The sequence below is a fragment of the Ostrea edulis genome, chromosome 1 (assembly GCF_947568905.1).
Source record: "Ostrea edulis chromosome 1, xbOstEdul1.1, whole genome shotgun sequence".
NCBI classification, from domain to species: Eukaryota; Metazoa; Mollusca; class Bivalvia; order Ostreida; family Ostreidae; genus Ostrea; species Ostrea edulis.
The window spans coordinates 18,362,347-18,382,774 of record NC_079164.1 but is presented as its reverse complement, the minus strand read 5'-3'; the positions used below and the strand labels follow the sequence as shown (position 1 = coordinate 18,382,774).

At 35.0% G+C, this 20,428-nt stretch overlaps 1 protein-coding gene across 4 annotated transcripts in view; it reads right to left on the bottom strand.

The window, feature by feature from the left end:
• Positions 1 to 173: 173 nt before the first annotated feature.
• Positions 174 to 20,428, bottom strand: part of LOC125663108 (type-1 angiotensin II receptor-associated protein-like) — a 29,331-nt gene continuing 9,076 nt past the window's right edge. For 2 of the 4 annotated variants that reach the window (XM_048895430.2, XM_048895441.2), the window contains 5 exons: positions 20,326 to 20,428; positions 14,825 to 14,855; positions 11,963 to 12,078; positions 10,818 to 10,927; positions 174 to 1,459 (listed from right to left, as the gene is read on the bottom strand). In XM_048895430.2, the coding sequence (XP_048751387.1) occupies positions 10,824 to 10,927; positions 11,963 to 12,078; positions 14,825 to 14,855; positions 20,326 to 20,428 (354 nt within the window). In that variant the 3' untranslated portion in view covers positions 174 to 1,459; positions 10,818 to 10,823. Of the gene's footprint in view, positions 1,460 to 10,817; positions 10,928 to 11,962; positions 12,079 to 14,824; positions 14,856 to 17,475; positions 17,579 to 20,325 lie in introns of all 4 variants that reach the window. The other 2 variants (XM_048895423.2, XM_048895435.2) reach the window with 1 other exon arrangement.

The following is a 20,428-nucleotide window of genomic DNA, read 5'->3' as shown; positions in this document are numbered from 1 at the left end:
TGTCAGTGTTCGCTGAGCTTTATTACCAAACTATTTCATTTTGGAAGCCAGAGAAATTCCTCGACTCTCCAGGGACTGTACAGCAGTCTGTTGCAGGGCTGACAGTAACAGGGGGTGGGGGTAAATATTGAACCTCATCTTATTAATACAAATGTAGTAGACAGAAAAAGTAGTTGTTTCTATAGATGTATTTTTATTGAAGGATTTCTTTGCAGGAATGAAGAATAAACAACATTAAACAATTTTACATTATCATGAATATCTAACAAAAAGACCACATTACATGGAAGTGGAATGTTGGAAGATAATTTCTTGGAAAATTTTGTGTTTAATATATATACACTACAAAGACCACACAAATTACTGTCAAAAAATATCAATATTGCACCATAACAAATTGCTCAGTACATGCACATATACAACTTAAAAATACCAACAGCTTTATAAATATACATAAACACTGAGCAGAAAATCACAGTGTATCAAAAGGGTTGAATATCTTTCTCATGAAATGTAAAAATCATACATTCATAAAGTGAGAAATATACAGTAAAACACAGTTATAGCAAACCTCCAGGGTCAGTGAAAAACAGTTTGTTATAACCAAACCTTCATTATATTCAATAATATTTTTGGTATTTTCCTCTTATAGGGGAACAAATATCACTTCACAATAAGCATGAATTCAATATCAGCATGTTTGTTATAAGTGTGTTTTACTGTAAAAAGAGATTTAGTTATATATACATATACATAGGTATTACAAGGAATAGCAAATTCAGAGATAGTATTCAAAAAGTATCTCCTGAGTGACTTCATCATTAAACAATTTTTCAAAAGTTTTATGATACATATTGCAATTTTACTGAGTATTTTTTTTTTTGGTTAAACTGCCCCCCCCCCCCCCCCCCCCCCCCCCCCTAGTTTTTCCAGTACATTTCAAGGATTGACTTATGAAGCAAAGAAGTAAAAAATTCATTATACAGTTGATAACATTATGGTTCCCCTGTGATTGATATGCAATAATGACCAGAAATCACACTAAATCTATAAAGCTAAGGATATTAAGTAATATGCTATCACTCACTACATTTTATTCTGTTCAGTCTTTGCATAATGCTTCTGTCTCCATTTAAAAAGATGGGTGGTTCCTTACATGTATTCTAATTTTCAATCACTTGAACATGACCTTTATCTTGGAAGGTAGAAAAATATTACCCATGTTTGCCCTCAAAGCTTTCATCATACATAACAATAACACTGTGCATAAAGGAATGTCATTCGGAATGATTACTCCCATATAAAATAAGAAAACCACAATAGATTTACAAACGGTTAAAGATGTAAAATGTTATCCGGTATCATATCACACTAAACATGTTAAAATAAAAACCATTAACACACCTCATCAAGGCATTGTCAGTTGGAATGATGGAAGTCTTGAAATGAAGCAGTGCACCTGTGCAAAACAAAATAAAACTTTACACTTCATCTCAACCCAGAGCTGTCATTCCTTCCTGTCTCAGGTTTTGTAAGATTCTTGTAACAAGAGGCCCATGGGCCACATTGCTCACCTGAGCTGCAGTTCCTAGCAATAAACAAAACTAACTTTCAAACTTTATTATTAAACTTGACTACAAATTCATTAAGTATCATATGCTCTTGTAGACTAATATGGCCTTTCATATTAACAAATTTCATCTAAGGATGCTTTGTGCCAACTTTGGTTCCCTATATATTCGCATGTAAATCTTTGATCCCATATTATGGTCCCTTCCTAACTCCAAGGGGTCATGAGTTTTACAAACTTGAATCTCCACTTATTCAAGGAGCTTTCATGTAAATTTCAGCTCTTCTGGTCAAGCGGTTCTTGAGAAGAAGATTTTTAAATGACCCCACCCTATTTTTGCATTGTTGTGATTATCTCCCCTTTGAAGGAGGCATGGCCCTTCATTTCAATAAACTTGAATCCTTTTCACCTAAGGATGATTTGTTACAAGTTTGATTGAAATTGGCTCAGTGGTTCTGGAGAAGATTTTCCTACATATCGGCATGTAAAACTTTGACCCCCTTATGTGGCCCCACCCTACCCTCGGAGGCCATGATCTAAACAAATTTGAATCTACTCTAAATGAAAGAAAGCAGAGGTGAGCAAGCTCACATACCCCACGCTCCAACATTGCTTGACAATGCCTCACCTAATGAATGGTAATGCTATGCATTACTGCAAGAACTGAACAGACGGGCTCGAAGTTCTAAGATCAAAAGGGGCATAACTCCCAGAAAAATTATTGAATCAGAATTCCCTGGGAATATGCACATTTACACAGTGTGTCCTTATTAACTACAAAGTGTCATGATATCCTGTTGAGCGGTCTCAGAGGAGTTGCACTGACAAGAACAGGACAGACAGGCTCAATATTCTAAGTTCAAAAGGGGCATAACTCCTAGAAAAATTATTAAATCAGAATTTCCTGGGAATATGCACATCTACACAGTGTGTCCTTATTAACTACAAAGTTTCACGAAATTCTGTTGAGCAAAAATTATTGAATCTGAATTTCCTGGGAATATGCGCCGACAACAAAAGGGGACTGACGGACGGATCAAAAACATACCCTTCGCAACATCGTTAAAAGTTTACGGCGCCAACAGAGAACAGAAAAATTTTGATCAGAAAAGCTCACTTGAGCCTTCAGCTCAGGTGAGCTAAAAAAAGACCCACCCCCACTTTTACACTTGTTTTAACACATACATTCAATAATCAGCTATAAAATATCTTTCTTAGTTTTGAGGAAAAGTCAAATTTTCCTTCATCATGAAATTTACATACCACTGAATACTTATTTGCATTCTGTGGACTAATTTTGAATTTACAAGAGAAAAATTTTTTGGGGATGAATTATAAAGAGTGCAAATATGGTTAAATGAAGTTTTAACTGTTTAAGAACAGTGCAGAGGAAAATCTAGTCCGAAATATTGATGTTTTCCTGGCTTTTTTTTTTATGATTTTGATGTTTACCTTGCCAGGAAAACGTCAGAACCAGGGGCCCGTTTTACAAAAAGTTGTAAATCTTAAGTCCTAAATTTGAAGAACTTACGACAGATCGTAGGACCGTTTTACAAAACGTATTGTAATCGTATATCGTAAATTCTTTTGTCGCAAGTCGTATATGGAACTCTTCAGCGCATGAAGTTGTAGAATTGAACATAGATATCGCGCGAAACCCGACGCTTTGACGCGCAGACACTGGGGAGGAAAGAAAATTGGAGCAAATTAACTTTGAATTATATATTTGCATCGCTAATTAAGCGAAGTAAATTCATTCAATTCAATCTGTTGATTTACCAAACATGTTGGCATACAATCTTAATTGATACATTAATTAATAAACTACTAATTCATACTAACAGTGAAACGACTACCTATATGGGGCCAAAATAAAAATATTGTTTGTTTCCCCTCGCCCGACCGAGTCTGAATATTCACACCGACCCATAAGTTTTTATTACGCCATTCTGGTGAAGTTTTTTTTTTTTTATTTTAAGAAAATTTCAAGGTCGTTTCTGGTGCAGATCAGTATTTTATAATGACAAAAATTTTCTATATCTTCTTTGGTTTCGATCCAAAATTAAAAAATAATAATACGAATACAGGAGGTGTTCTGGTCCGAAATCTAGAAATTTCTCCGCCTCCAGCTGGAGGCGGCATTCTCTGGCCGATTTCAAATACTTACAAGCCGAATTCAATTTTAAGCTCATAACTAATCAATAAAACGATTCTTCTTGTACTTACTAATATCGATTTTATGGGTTCTTTCATCACATAAACAGTCTCTTGAAAACATTTTATCAAACTGTCGAGCTTTGTTTTGAGTTACGAGACTCGTTTGCTCAAATGGCAGTGAAAATTCGGTTGACTACAATTGTTGGCTTCTGTTTAATATCGAATTTTGGATTGATATTTTCTTTTAATCGATATTAATAAGTACAAGAATCATGATTGTTTTATTGATTAGTTACAAGTGAGTTTAACATTGAATTCGGCTCGCAATTCGGACTAGTGATCTGCAAGATCGAGATGGAGAAATGTTGTCTATACGAGAAGCGAGGAAACAAGAGAATTCGGGGCATCCAGTGTGCAAGTTGTGTTCTTCAGTAGGGGAAAGTGTTGATATTTCAGACGGATGCGATATTTTTGACAGTCAATCTGAAGCATTCTCAATTTAACTTATTTCTGAACTAATGCTATATTTACAAACTGGAAAACACCTAATTATATGCACATGTGTAACTCAGCTCTGATTGGTTGATGTCAGCATCCATTTTGTTTGATCGGCAAAATCAAGTCCCGTTGAAACGTTTTCTGGTAAACTAAATCTACCGATATCATTTAAAAATATAATCAAAATCACTATCATATATAAATTAAGATAATGTGCAAAAAACAAAAGCACAAAATGTCAGTGAACCATAAATAAAAGACAGCAACCGAGTTTACCAATTTTATAACACCATGTGTCCAAAACTAACACCATTGTCCATAGTTGCAACATTCTCCCTAACTTTATTTAAGTGTTAGTATGTGGCATAAATAGCAGAGAAAATTCTGATGAAACCCAATGTTCGTCGAATCAACCAATATGTATACATGTAGTCCAATGCCTAAGTTTAGTGGTTAGATAATGAGCATTTCCAAAATACATGAAGTACTGTCCGAAATATCGACACCTTCCCTAATTGCAAAACGTGGCAATCAAAGCAGAATTTACGCGAGAACTGACTATACGAGTTTGATGAGGAAACATGGATGATGTGCTTCACGACGTTTGGTATCGGGCATTGTTAATGGTTATGGGAATTTCATAATAAATAAAATTCTGCTAGCTAAAAAAAAACTTTTTACCTACCTACCGACCTTCCTCTGAAATTTAGGGTCGGGAGAGGGGAAACAAACATATTTTTAAATGTGGCCTGGGATGGGATAGACAGGGAATCCACACATTTTGAAGAAAATATCGCCAAAAATAAATCAAGGGGGGGGGGGGGGTAGTTAGGCACCTGACTGTAGCCAAAACCTGTTGATTGAATGTTAACCATTTGAAGCTGATCAATACATGTACATATAAACAATTCTTAATTACTGCACAGCATGTTATAAGCAAGCATTTTGTTTTTACGTACATTGTATATACAAATGCACATGCATTTATATTCAAGTTACAAGACTAAGGTGGGAGGGGGGGGGGGGGGGGGGGGGGGGGGCGGGCAGATTGCTAATTATAAGTTAGTTGTGCTAATGCATGCATATTATATGAATAATTAGACTTATTATTTGATTTGATATTAGTTACAGATTTCCAATATCAAGGAAATTAAGTTGATTTTTTAAAAGTTAGATTTTAAATAAGAGTTATTCTTGTGTATTATAATATACATGATATACTAGGCGATATAAAATCATAATTTTACAGGTACGTGGCTGTATCAAGTGGTCTAATATAGGACGGAAAGGTGAATCTTTGCAGTTCGTTAATGGCTATATAACAAGCAATATGATGGATGATGGTACTTGTTAAGGGGGAGGGGGGGCATTCAATCACACGTTAAAAAAAATGCAATACCGTCTATTTTTTCATAAATACTAATAACTAGTATAATGGGGGGATGTAGTTATTAATTAATTAATTCACTCACAATTTCTTTTTCCATTTGAAATACATTAGATTTACAAACATACTAATAGGCCTAACTGATAATTTTATGTATGGGGGCGGGCGTGGAAAAGGGTTAGGGATTAATTTACTCACAATTTTTTTCCCAATACAGTGTCGTTCTCATACATACTAATAATTGGTATAAATCTACCATGATATTGGATAACACCGTGCATATAAATGATGTACTAGTACATATAAGTGCATACATGTATAATATAGGCGTACATAACTAGACCTACGTGTGGATGGGTCGAAATAAGATCTCATATGACATGCATATTCTTTTTAAAAATGCTTGAAGTAGTCAACATCATCATGATCATTGGAAAAAGTATGGTCTATGCGGGAATATACAAACATTGTAAAAAACATTGCAATGGGTCCTATGGCACACACTTGCTACATTTGTTTGATCCGCGCACTGACGGAAATACCACATTTTGTGTGACGCAGTCATTAGAGGAAGTGACGCATTGTAGTAAACAAAGGAGGCAGGACAGGCCCACTATCAAACTTCCCGTCTCCTGCTCAGTCAGCCATATTTGAAATACTGCGTCTGAAACTGTGACGTCACGGGTATTCTATTTATCTCGCTTCTGTTTCTTTCTATTAGGATATGGTACATGCGCGAGTGCTATCGAAAATTAGTCTATTTTTAAATGTATGCGCACACATCAGATTCCGAAAGAACACAAAATGTCGAGCCCGGTGGTATGAAATTAAGTCTGATCGTGCGAGAAAATTTTTATCTACGGTAATTTAAATTCGAATCAGTTGACTTCCGCTAGTTTTTTCAGTTCAAATCGTGATAAAGAATATATATTTGCAGAATTTTATTGCTCATTAATGGAATTTTGTTGAATAAAACGATAATTTTTTCATGGTTATAGAGGATACGTAGATTCTTTTGGTATTTTTTTTGTGGGGGTACACGTTCGTATTACAGGTTACACTTTGACTGAAAATCATAAGTCTGGCACAGAAAAATGACATAATGAAGTAATGTGCTGAATATTTTAACAACATGAGGAACAATACAAATTAATTTCATAAACACATTGCCCCCAGCTGCGCAGACGACTGTAAAAATTGTTAATACACGAAATATCACATATATGAACAAGATCCCTTATTGCTCAGAACTGCACTGCCAGCATTCACTGAGGAAGTAGGAGGGGGGGATATATATATATATATTGTATAGTGTAATAAATTTTCTCTCCCTCTCTTATATCATTAGCTCACACATGTACACACTCAAATATATATATATCTATATAATATTATAAAACAGAAATAGTACACATAAATTATTATATATAGACTATATAATATATATTATATATATATATATATATAGAAAATACTGCACTAAAACCAACATGCAACACTCAGAGATCAGTATATTAAATATGATATATGGTATAAAAAGTCAAATTAGTATATATACTCAATTGACTTTGATATTTCTAATATATATCTCTCTGTGTGTGTATGTATAACATCAAAAGTTGATATAGTATACTCATTTGACTTTGATGTTCCCATTATTTTAAAGATATATATATATATATATATATATATATATATATATCAAGTCAATTTAGTATACTCGATTAACTTTGATATATCTATTGTTATTATTATTGTGTGTGTATATATATAATATACATATATATATACAAATATATATAATACACATATATATCTGTATATATATGATATCAAAAGTCGATTTAGTGTACTCAATCGACTTCAATATTCCCATTATTTTAAGTTATTACCTTGAAAATATGTCTTAAAGGGATACCTGTTTTTTCTTCCCCCTTTTATCTTCAAATTTTGTTTTTTACCTAGTGTATTTTCATTATGCTATACATGACCAGACCTGGGGTCAATTACTTTAAAATGTAACGCATTAAATTACAATTACATTGGAATTTTCACCTTTACAATTACTGTTACTTTCATTCATATAAGTAATTAATTAAATTACAATTACTTTGGTAAAGTAATGAATTACATTACACATTACAATGCAAAAAAAAAAAAAATACAAAGAAAATTCATGAACACAAATTATTTGAAATTAACTTTTAAATCAGATTGTGATTAAGTATAAATGACCATTGACTGAACACATTAAAAGAATGTTTTTATTTGAAAGAATGTATTTTTTTTTTTTAAATAAATGGGCGGTATCCACATTTCAGATGCCTGTGGTAGCTGCTGCATGCAGTATAACATTCTGCATGTATACCCTCTAAATATTGGAGAAAAGTTGCATATACATCTAATTTGAAAAGTATGTGAATACTACTTATCTTTCACCATACATCTTGATGACTGAATTTCAAGTTCATATAAATTTTCTAAAGAATCTTATATTTATAATTTTAAAAGTTGTGTCCGGAGGAAAAAGTTTTCATCAAGATATTTGGTAAAAGATGAGAGTTGTCTGTACTTCTCATTTGAGTCTGAGCACACATATATAAATAATATATAGGTGGTTTGAGACCAAGATGGACATTTAAATGTTGTAAATCAGTGTGTTCATATGCATACACTTAAAATAATCCTTGTTTATAATGGAAAGTATTGTTGCATATATACATACTAATTTGCTACATTGTGTAAAAACAAATAATGAAAAGGACAAAATCTATTCAAAACTTTATTTTTTCTACAGAAATGGAGCATGAATTAAAGTTAAAGTGTATGTGTAGGCTCTGTGGAGTGAAAATTCCCATTAATTCCAAGTCTCATCCCAAAGAAAACTTCAAAGCTGCAATCACCTCCCTTTATTATATTGACATTGACAGTGACTCTGTGAACATTCATCCTCCTGAAATTTGTACAGCATGTAGACTACGACTCACACGACATTTTCTACAACAAAAAAAGTAAATATAAGAACAGATATCAAATGTAAATCCCCTCTGCATATAGACTAGATACAGCTACATCTATGCATGTTCATTTTCATGAATTCTTGCACATTATTACACTTATAATTTGTGACACTGTATTACACAATCTCCTCTAAAACTAATATATCATCAATAAGTTTTAAAATAATCGTCAAATACAGCTTACCTTGTCTGTAGAGGGCTCGAGAGAATAGCTCGCGGCTATAGCGAAAGTAGGGCTCGACGTTCTTGCAACCGGAAATACGGTAAAGGTTATTGCCCCTACGCACGAGTTATCGTTCTTTGCAGGAGACGGCTTATATAACGGAAGTTTGATAGTGCCGCAGCACACATATTTTATGAGTCTCATTCATAACATTAAACATTAGAAATGCAGCCATGTTGAATTATTTTAATAACCATAATAACAAAGATTTTATGGAGCACTTACGACAAAACTTGGGACATAGGGTCGCCCCCGGGCGGTCGTAGACTTAAGGCTGAATTTCATCGTAACTCGTAAATCCTAAATCTTTGTAAAACGGTCTCACATCGCAAGTTATGTCTTACGACTAATTTTAAGACTTACGACCTTTTTTAAAACGGGCCCCAGCGCCATTACGTAAACTGGAAATTTCGCCGCCTCCAGCTGGAGGTGGTATTCTCAGGCCTATTTTACATACTTGCGAGCCTAACTCAATGTTAAACTCATACATGTAGCTATTGCCTAATCAATAAAACGATGCTTCTTGTACTTACTAATATCGATTAAAAGAAAATATCACTCAAAAATTCGATAACAGAAGCACAAAATTGTAGTCAACCAAATTTTCACTGTCATTAGAGCGAATGAGTCATGTGACACAAAACAAAGCTAGACAGTTTGTTAATTTTTTTTCAAGAGACTGTTTATGTGATAAAAGAACCCATAAAATTGATATTAGTAAGCACAAGAAGCATCGATTATTTGATTAGTTATGAGTTTAACATTGAACTCGAATTGCAAGTATTTAAAATTGACCCGAGAATGCTGCCTCCAGGTGGAGGCAGCGAAATTTCCAGTTTATGTAATGGCACTGGTTCTGATGTTTTCCTGGCACGGGAAATATCTTGACTTTTAGTGTTATGGTGTGGTTGTTCTGACTTTTAGTGTTATGGTGTGGTTGTTCTCTGACTTTTAGTGTTATGATGTGGTTGTTCTCTGACTTTTAGTGTTATGATGTGGTTGTTCTGATTTTTAGTGTTATGATGTGGTTGTTCTCTGACATTTAGTGTTATGGTGTGGTTGTTCTGACTTTTAGTGTTATGGCGTGGTTGTTCTCTGATTTTTAGTGTTATGATGTGGTTGTTCTCTGACATTTAGTGTTATGGCGTGGTTGTTCTGACTTCTAGTGTTATGGTGTGGTTGTTCTGACTTTTAGTGCTATGGTGTGGTTGTTCTGACTTTTAGTGTTATGGCGTGGTTGTTCTCTGATTTTTAGTGTTATGATGTGGTTGTTCTGATTTTTAGTGTTATGATGTGGTTGTTCTCTGACATTTAGTGTTATGGTGTGGTTGTTCTGACTTTTAGTGTTATGGTGTGGTTGTTCTGACTTTTAGTGTTATGATGTGGTTGTTCTGATTTTTAGTGTTATGATGTGGTTGTTCTGAGTTTTAGTGTTATGATGTGGTTGTTCTGACTTTTAGTGTTATGATGTGGTTGTTCTGATTTTTAGTGTTATGATGTGGTTGTTCTGACTTTTAGTGTTATGGCGTGGTTGTTCTCTGATTTTTAGTGTTATGATGTGGTTGTTCTCTGACATTTAGTGTTATGGTGTGGTTGTTCTGACTTTTAGTGTTATGGTGTGGTTGTTCTGACTTTTAGTGTTATGGTGTGGTTGTTGTGATTTTTAGTGTTATGATGTGGTTGTTCTGATTTTTAGTGTTATGATGTGGTTGTTCTCTGACATTTAGTGTTATGGCGTGGTTGTTCTGACTTCTAGTGTTATGGTGTGGTTGTTCTGACTTTTAGTGTTATGATGTGGTTGTTCTGATTTTTAGTGTTATGGTGTGGTTGTTATGATTTTTAGTGTTATGATGTGGTTGTTCTGACTTTTAGTGTTATGGCGTGGTTGTTCTCTGATTTTTAGTGTTATGATGTGGTTGTTCTCTGACTTTTAGTGTTATGGTTGTTCATTGAGTCTCTTACTGTAAGTTACTGATGTGGTTTTTCCAAATCTGATGATGCAGTTTCCACATTGTTTGAAGGAACTGGCTGGTCTATGTTCTCATAGTTACCCTGGCCTGGTGGGGGTCCTCCTGTAAATTTCAAACCATTATCATTTAGAATTTGAATGTGCTATTAAACAACCCAATTCCACTTACCGTATATACTCGCCTATAAGTCGGTCCGCCTATAAGTCGGTTGTATTTTTTAGGGTTATTTTGTAGGAATTTGCCATTGACCTGCTTATAAGTCGGTACAATTTTTTGTCAGAATCGGTTGACAATTTCAAGTCAATGCTTTAGTGTTTTTACCTATATTTCAACAAATATTTTGAGAAATTGATAATTATGGGGTGCTCAATATCCAAGCCATATGTGTTAGAGGTTTAAACGCAACCCTTGATCTGTTATGGGCAATGATCCCTTGTTTATCTAAGCAACTATGGTCTCCTAATTACCAGTACCTGACACCGTGTTTACTTAGTGGCACGTGCCTCGCGAAAACTGTTACTGTGGGATTCCGGTACAATTCATTGTATCAACAATAGAGTTTTTAAGAGTCAAGAATGATGATCTAAATTATCTGTTAACAATATTCATTTTTTTATGAAATATATTTCAGTCGGTATACATATGACTATTGCAATATTAAATCGGGTTCGTGATTCAATTTTACCGATAAACGATAGATGAGTTGAATTGAAAGTATTAGTTACGGGTAAATAATTTTTAACTAAACAAAAATAGGTAAATAATTGTACTTTATACATGATTTTAAAATACATAAACAATACACTATGTCTAGATAATTGTGAACAATAATCATTTGTGTGGTAGTCCATGATAATCGTCGGAGTTGTTTAAAAAAAAAACCCACTACATTACACCTCCCAGAAAAATACCAATCTTCTTAGGACGCGCCTATAAGTCAGACATAGAGTTTTGGACCAAAAATTGACTCCCAAAAATCCGACTTATAGGCGAGTATATACGGTACATATATATATCTTCAGTAGCATATTATTGCCTTGTCCTTAGGATACTACATAATAAATATTTTAATGTCTGTTTCTTATAATCTGCTCTCACACTTACATAGATGTACTTTAACTTCACTGAATTACCTACCGAATTGAGGCATGTTGGGGAAATTAAAGTCCGAGAAGCGACCTCCTCTATCCTGGTATATTCTCCACATCAGGAACGCAGTGAAGGGTTTCAGGATCAAGTTAGTGATTGTCATTCTTAAGAGTGTCAAAGAAATAGTCAGAAATAATGAAGCTGATTTTAACACGAGATGTTTATAAAACATAATGCTCCCAAATCACAGTATACAACACTACACACTGAAGACATAAATCTCACAGTATACAACACTACACACTGAAGACATAAATCTCACAGTATACAACACCACACACTGAAGACATCTCACAGTATACAACACTACACACCGAAGACATAAATCTCACAGTATACAACACGACACACTGAAGACATCTCACAGTATACAACACTACACACTGAAGACATCTCACAGTATACAACACTACACACTGAAGACATAAATCTCACAGTATACAACACTACACACCGAAGACATAAATCTCATAGTATACAACACGACACACTGAAGACATAAATCTCACAGTATAGAACACCACACACTGAAGACATAAATCTTACAGTATACAACACTACACACTGAAGACATAAATCTTACAGTATACAACACTACACACTGAAGACATAAATCTTACAGTATACAACACTACACACTGAAGACATAAATCTCACAGTATACAACACTACACACTGAAGACATCTCACAGTATACAACACTAAACACTGAAGACATAAATCTCACAGTATACAACACTACACACTGAAGACATCTCACAGTATACAACACTACACACTGAAGACATCTCACAGTATACAACACCACACACTGAAGACATAAATCTCACAGTATACAACACTACACACTGAAGACATAAATCTCACAGTATACAACACTACACACTGAAGACATCTCACAGTATACAACACTACACACTGAAGACATAAATCTCACAGTATACAACACCACACACTGAAGACATAAATCTCACAGTATACAACACTACACACTGAAGACATAAATCTCACAGTATACAACACTACACACTGAAGACATAAATCTCACAGTATACAACACTACACACTGAAGACATAAATATGGTGAAAATTCAGATTAGGACCTGATCCGTTATAGTGACTTCCAAGAGATAAAGGGGGATGGCATGCTTGTTGTAGGAAGTACAGTCGTTTAGTGTTAGGACCTGATTTGTTATAGTGACTTCCAAGAGATAAAGGGGGATGGCATGCTTGTTGTAGGAAGTACAGTCGTTTAGTGTTAGGACCTGATCTATTATAGTGACTTCCAAGAGATAAAGGGGGATAGCATGCTTGTTGTAGGAAGTACAGTCGTTTAGTGTTAGGACCTGATCCGTTATAGGGACTTTCAGGAGATAGAGGGCGATGGCATGCTTGTTGTAAGAAGCAGTTTAGTGTTCTCAACCATAAACTGTTGCCTAGTGTTCCATGAATTCAAGTACAGCATTACTCAAAATACAGTGCTCCCTCGATATATTGCCAACTTTTGTTTACGATGAATTTGGGCAATAAAGCTGGAGAGGCAATATAATGAATTCACCATTACGGACACATTCACCGAGCAGTCAAAAGAAATTCAATACCGTCAAGTTATTTGGGTTCCATTCTGTATAAACATTTAGATTATTTTGAGTTTAATTCATCAATTATTAGTAATTAACCTGACCACCTAAGTACCTGACCAGCCTGTCACACTTCACTACACTGCTCTCAAAGTACAGGCATGATTACGGATGGGTGTTAGGGAATTGGCATAATCATCGAGGGTAAACACTATAAAATTTGAACATTTGTTTGTGAAAATCCGTGGCATATGGCATTATGCGGGGTTGGCATTATAATGGGTGTGTTAACATGGGGGGAGGGGATGTGTTCTTTAAGATAAGATTTTCAGGCTGTAAGTGGGCGTGGCATTATAAGGGGGGGGGGGGGGGGGGGGGGGGGCAATACATCGAGGGAGCACTGTATGTCAAAAAAGGAATCAAGGCATTAGAGAGGCCAGTAGTGACCTTGACAATAGTGACCTGTAGAGTAATAGAGATTATATGCACACAGATCTGTATCAACCTACCACATATGAAGTCTAAAGGATAAATTGTTTTCTATTTATCCATAGCACAAGATCCATTATACATATAAAACCTATTTGGCCTTGTTCTGACCTTCACCCGCTTGAGGTTAATATCGACACTGAAAAGTATCACCCTACCAAGTAGGAAGTCTGAGAGGTAAAGTGTTCTCACTGTTCTGCAATTAGCTGTTGCACATGCTGTGGGAGACAAATAAAACCTGCCTGGCCTAGTAGTGACCTTGACACCTGCTGAGCCAAGAGGATCATGTGCATATTGATATGTATCAAGTCTGTGATGTTAAATGTTCTGCATTATCTGTTGCACAAGATCCACTATACATATAAAATCTTTCTAGCCTGGTAGTGACCTTGACCTTGGATCTACTAACTTGCCAAGCAAAAGGGATCATATGCATGTTAATATTAGCCAAGTATGTTGATTGATTGATTGTTTTCCGCCACACACAACAATTTTCCAGCTATCTGGTGGCATCCAGTTTTTAATGGTTGAAGAGAGAATCCAGATACAATGTACCTGGGAGGAGACCAATGACCTTCCGCAAGTAATCTGGGAAACTTTCTCACTTAGCGGCGCGAGCGGGATGGGATGAAGTGTGAGGAGTACAACATTCTCCAGTCATCCGTTGCACAAGGTGTGGGAGACTGACTGACAAAGCAATATACCTTTCTTCTATGAAGGGAGCCATGACAAGCATATTGCTTTACCTCTTAGTTAAGGAATGACTCAACAAAAAGGATACCCCAAACTAAATCTGTATTCATTTCTGATACCTGAAATTTAATGAACACATGCATTAGTGATTAATTACACAAGAAATCAAACATCATATCATAAACTGATTTCATGTTTTAAAAAAAGTTTACATCATTTGCTAATATCGCATTGAAATCTACACTGTCTACCTTGATGAATTTAAAGGTTCGTTATCAATTGTAAGTACTGAGTGAGACGTGTTTATCCAAATGTCAAAAGGTTATTATGAATATGATATCAAACAAAACAAAATCCATAATATGTCACAATAATAGTCACTGAGGCAATGTTAGGTGTCAAGACATGCACGGACAAGTATTATGAATTATAGCACATGCAGTAATAAAACTACATGTATATGCTTAACTAGGTCATTTGTTTCAAAAATATACCAAAGACCAAATTTGTCCCTCACAAACATACCCCCACCTCCCTATTGGTCATCAGACCAGATCATATAATTGTCCTTCACAAACATACCCCCCCCCCCCCCCCCCCACTTCCCTATTGGCCATCAGACCAGAACATATAATTGTCCCTCACAAACATACCCCCGAAACTCCCTATTGGCCATCAGACCAGATCATATAATTGTCCTTCACAAACATACCCCCGAAACTCCCTATTGGTCATCAGACCAGAACATATAATTGAATCCTATAGCCTTGGTGTTTCATAGAACAATTTTCCCTACATTAAACTTCTGACAGTTATTCTATGCATATAAACTCTAATGGACTAATATCTAAACATACTCCCAACATTCTCTTTATATTTAATAAAGTTTGCAGGTCCTTTTAAAAAGCCAAGGCCCATCTCATATACATGTACACATGTAGCCTTTTCTCCCAATATTTCTTTGTAAGATGTTGTCCTTCTAGAATCGTGGCCCTACATTGTTGTGGAAGCCAAGGTTTTATTTGACAAATTGAGAAGTTCAGACAGCTGTTTCTATATATTTCAGTTTGACTGCCTAATGCGGATGTTGTGCATTTGAAAATGTGTAATTAAATAAAACAGTACACCTGCTTTGAATTCTATTATAAAAATACTCTCTTAATCCAGGCTTGGATTTCAAGAAAAAACTTTGTAAAAACTTGTCAATCCAGCCCCAGAGAAGAGTTTGAAAAAATTCTCGTCTACACTTCACGGAAGTTAGCAAATTCTAGCCTACACTTCACGGAAGTTAGCAAATTCTAGCCTACACTTCACGGAAGTTAGCAAATTCTAGTCTAGTCTTCACGGAAGTTAGCAAATTCTAGTCTACACTTCACAGAAGTTAGCAAATTCTCGTCTACACTTCACGGAAGTCTACACTTCACGGAAGTTAGCATGTTTTTTTAAACTTCTGGACAAGGGATTCCATACAAGAAGAAAGAGGGAACTCCATTGTACTGTTAAGTTGTTGCTGATGTAAATATAAGAATACATGTTAATGTTTACAGAACTGCAGTATATGATCTGATGAAAGCATTCTATTACACTAAATTTCTACAACATGCTACACTACAGTACAGCTGTACAGAGAGTGATAGAACATTAAGACTTCTATGATAACAAGCATTCTGAAAGTATTGCATAAGCAATACATGTCCCCTACCGGTGCCCCCATTAAATGACAACTGTACTTAATATTCCAGGAAATGTACAATTGAAGTTGTTTGACCTTGAACTGTGAACCTATATACTGGTACCAAGTCACCATATTTACCGGTGTTGAATTGACTTAATATTTTGTTGTTCATACAGTTGATACATATAGTTTTTATCAGGGATGAAATTATAGCCTTTGCACAAAATGTGGGGGAAATATTTAAATAATCGTTCAAATGGGACACAAAACAACACACCGATATAGCTTTCATATCTGTATATTAAATACTTATAAAGGACTTCAAAAGAGTACTTGCTAACACCTGTTTGAAGGCTGATTTCGAATACCCATGACTACAGGAATGCAGTAAATTGAGAACTCCTTAAGGCATCAGACTTCACTCATCGACTACACAGAAATACTTGCCTAATTAACAGATTTGACATACATTTTCATTGATATGTTCCTTTTGGAAAAAAGTCTGGAAAACCAATATGGGACAGACTGATAATCAGACAGAGGGACAGATGGAGAAGAAACCTATCGTCCCCTTTGGTTTTACAAACCGGTAGGGGACGAATAAAGATGTTTAGACTAATCATCTATCTATAATTCTTTGACAGAGTGACCCACTCACCCTAGGACCATTTTAATTTCACCTTGGACTTCACAAGACAGTACTTTGCTGATAATCATGTCTTACATACCCGCCAGTCAGTATCACTGGTAGTTTAGGTGAGATGTTGTGATATATAAAATACATTAAACCCAGTCTGTTCTCACTGGATCCAAATAATGCATCAAAATGAAATGCATGATATGTTTAAAAACACTGACCAACAGGAGTGCAGAATGGCTTAAAACTTTACACCTCAGAAAATCCAAAACGAGAGTTGAAATGGTCCTATGCATATATTACACTGATATATTGGTGCAGCATTAACATTCCAAGCACACAGACTATGCTCCTCATCATGACATATATATTCTACAAGTATTAGCACTTCTTTAGCACACATTCCATAGATTGAAATGTAATTTACCTGCATACCGTCTGGAATTTTCTATTATAATACTAGATCTTGGATGATAAATTCCTAGCAATATGATATCCTCTAGGATTGTGAACACATGAAGAATTAAGTACTGAAAATCCAATACAAGTACAAATATAGTATGAGTTAACTAGAAATGTTACCATGATCTGATTTTAATGTCTCAATATAATAGAGTATTAGTTAACTAGTAATGCTACCATGATCTGATTTTAATGTCTCAATATAATAGAGTATTAGTTAACTAGTAATGCTACCATGATCTGATTTTAATGTCTCAATATAATATAGTATTAGTTAAAAAGAAATGTTACCATGATCTGATTTTTATGTCTCAATATAACATCATTGTTCTACACAAAGTAAATTCAAAAATGGCATAGTTGCAATTCATTGAAATGTTGGGCTGTATTGAATTTGTGTTATAATTGTACAGACAATTCTTCATCTATTCATACATACGAAAGATTTTAACAGCAGAATTCACGAGAGCAAGATTAAGGCATCTGGGTCGCGTTTTACAAAAGAACTTAGCGACCATTTTAAATACTGGCATTTTCCAGTTTATTGTAAGATCATTCACTTGAAATGCAAAACATTTTTAAAGAAAATGTTGAAAATTAAGCCTCAGAAAAGTTTTAATTCATTTATTCAAATTAATAGCTGTGTAATAAAAATTCCAGTCTGATTAAAACCAGCCCCCCTTCTCCTATCATCGTCGATTATGTATTTCTCTGAGTGGGAGGTTGTGAAAAAATTTCAGAGCAATACCTGTGACCATACCGAAAAAAAAAAATCTGGAAATTTTTTTTGACTTACTTCTACCCCTAAAGTAGGTCACAGCTGAAATGCAAACTTAACTTATATTCCTCAAAGAGGATTGATTATTGTTTTACGTCCTTCTCGAGAATATTTCACTCATATGGAGACATCACGACTGCCGGTGAAGGGCTGCAAAATTTAGGCCTATGCTCGGTGCTTATGGCCTTTGAGCAGGGAGGGATCGTGTCACACCTGCTGCGACACGGGGACTCGATTTTTGAGATCTCATCCGAAAGACCGCCCCATTTAGTCGCCTCTTACAACAAGCAAGGGGGTACTAAGGACCTATTCTAACCCGAATCCCCACGGGATTCCTCAAAGAGGAAGCCTGTGACTAAAGAGCCTGTGACTAAATATCAGGGCAATATCTGTATCAGTAATGAAAAAAAGCCCAGAAAACTGTTTGACCTATTTAAGCCCAAAAGTAAGTCAAAAATGGACCAATGCAGCTGAAATGCACACTGAACTTGTATTCCTCCAAGTGGAAGCCTGTGACTAAATTTCAGCGCAATATCTGTATTCGTAATGAAAAAAAAAAAGCCCAGAAAATTGTTTGAGCTATGTGTTCAATCATTAATTTTCTAGATGATTTTGAAGTTTCTATAGAACAGAGAACAAATTGTCAACTAGTCTTTACAAAAAGTCTTTTATAATAGGCATCCTTGAAAAAAACAAGGGTATACAAAATATTCTCATCCTTTGGTTATAGTATTATATTTATAAAGCAAGGTGTACAGAGAAAAATTTGAGTGGCATTTTTAAAGTTATTCTATGAAACACAAAAATTTATTTCTTATAAAAATGGTGATACTGAAAAATTTGATGCCCTTTGGAACAGATGGAACCAACTTTTTTCATAGCTCTCTCTCTTTCTCTCTCTGAAATAACTAAACACTTCTGTAATTCTATATTTATACATGTATATTATAAAGATATACCATGAACTATTTACAGAATGTTTGTTGAAAAATAGAAATTTAAAAAAAAATGTTTGTTTCCCGTTATCCAACCTACCTGGACTAAAAGCTGCTGTACTGGATATTTTCTAACAAAATTTCAGGGGAAAAAAATCATTTTCAAATCGGAATTCATTTTAATTCCAATCCGGGTTAGCTCATAAATTAAACAAAATGGCAGCTCCCAGTGGCATGGTAGCTAGCCCGGTTACTGTGGTTAACATTCAGAGAACGCAGTCATCGCAGTGAGAACTCTGTGATTACATCATTTAGTAACTGGAGTATTTTCTTAGAAATTTATGGTCAATAGCACAAAGCTGGAAAAAGAAAAAAACCAATCTATCTTCCTGGATTTTTTGCCTTGGTAACAGGAAACAAACTTGTATTTTGTTTTGACCAAATAAGTTCCCATATTTACCCAATTTCAATAATTTCAGAGTGATGAAGCAGATTATGACATTATCCTACAAAAGCCAATATGAGTATCATCATAAGGGTCATTTGGCCCTTGTACAACAACTTTGAATGTTTGGAAATTTTACAAAGCCAAAGTACACCAATAGTGAACCTTAGTTCTTTAATTCATCATGCTTTACCAAATCAGTCATGCCATTTACTATTTGATTTGAATATATTCTACCGTATCAAAGTACAAGTAGATTTAGTACACGGCTCGATGGGCATGAGACGTCAATGGATTTATGAAGAATTCTATTTTCATCAGATTTTGGTTATTTTCAAGACTCTGGGAATGGAATAGATTTATATATATTTGCTATGACTATGATTTACACTAAAAAGTTGAACATCAAGTGCTAGTGCTGAGGTAAGTGTACAATAGGGGTAGGCTTCCTGTACTCAAATAACAGTAGCAACAACATCAACAACAACAACAAGAATAAATCTACAAAGCAGCTAGGTCTCAAAGCATCTATGACCGTTTAGCACTACCCCTGTAGTCCATGTGAAAAAGGAGAATATTAGATTAACTATAATCTAGATTGGCATCTATTAAATGCAAGGTGATTATAGAGCACAGGCAGTGGTCGCTAAGCTGTACCTTGAGAAACGTTGGAATTTTCTATGGCATTAGCAGCGTTTGGCTGATAGATCCCCAACAAGACAATATCTTCTAATATTGTAAACAAGTGTAGGACAATATA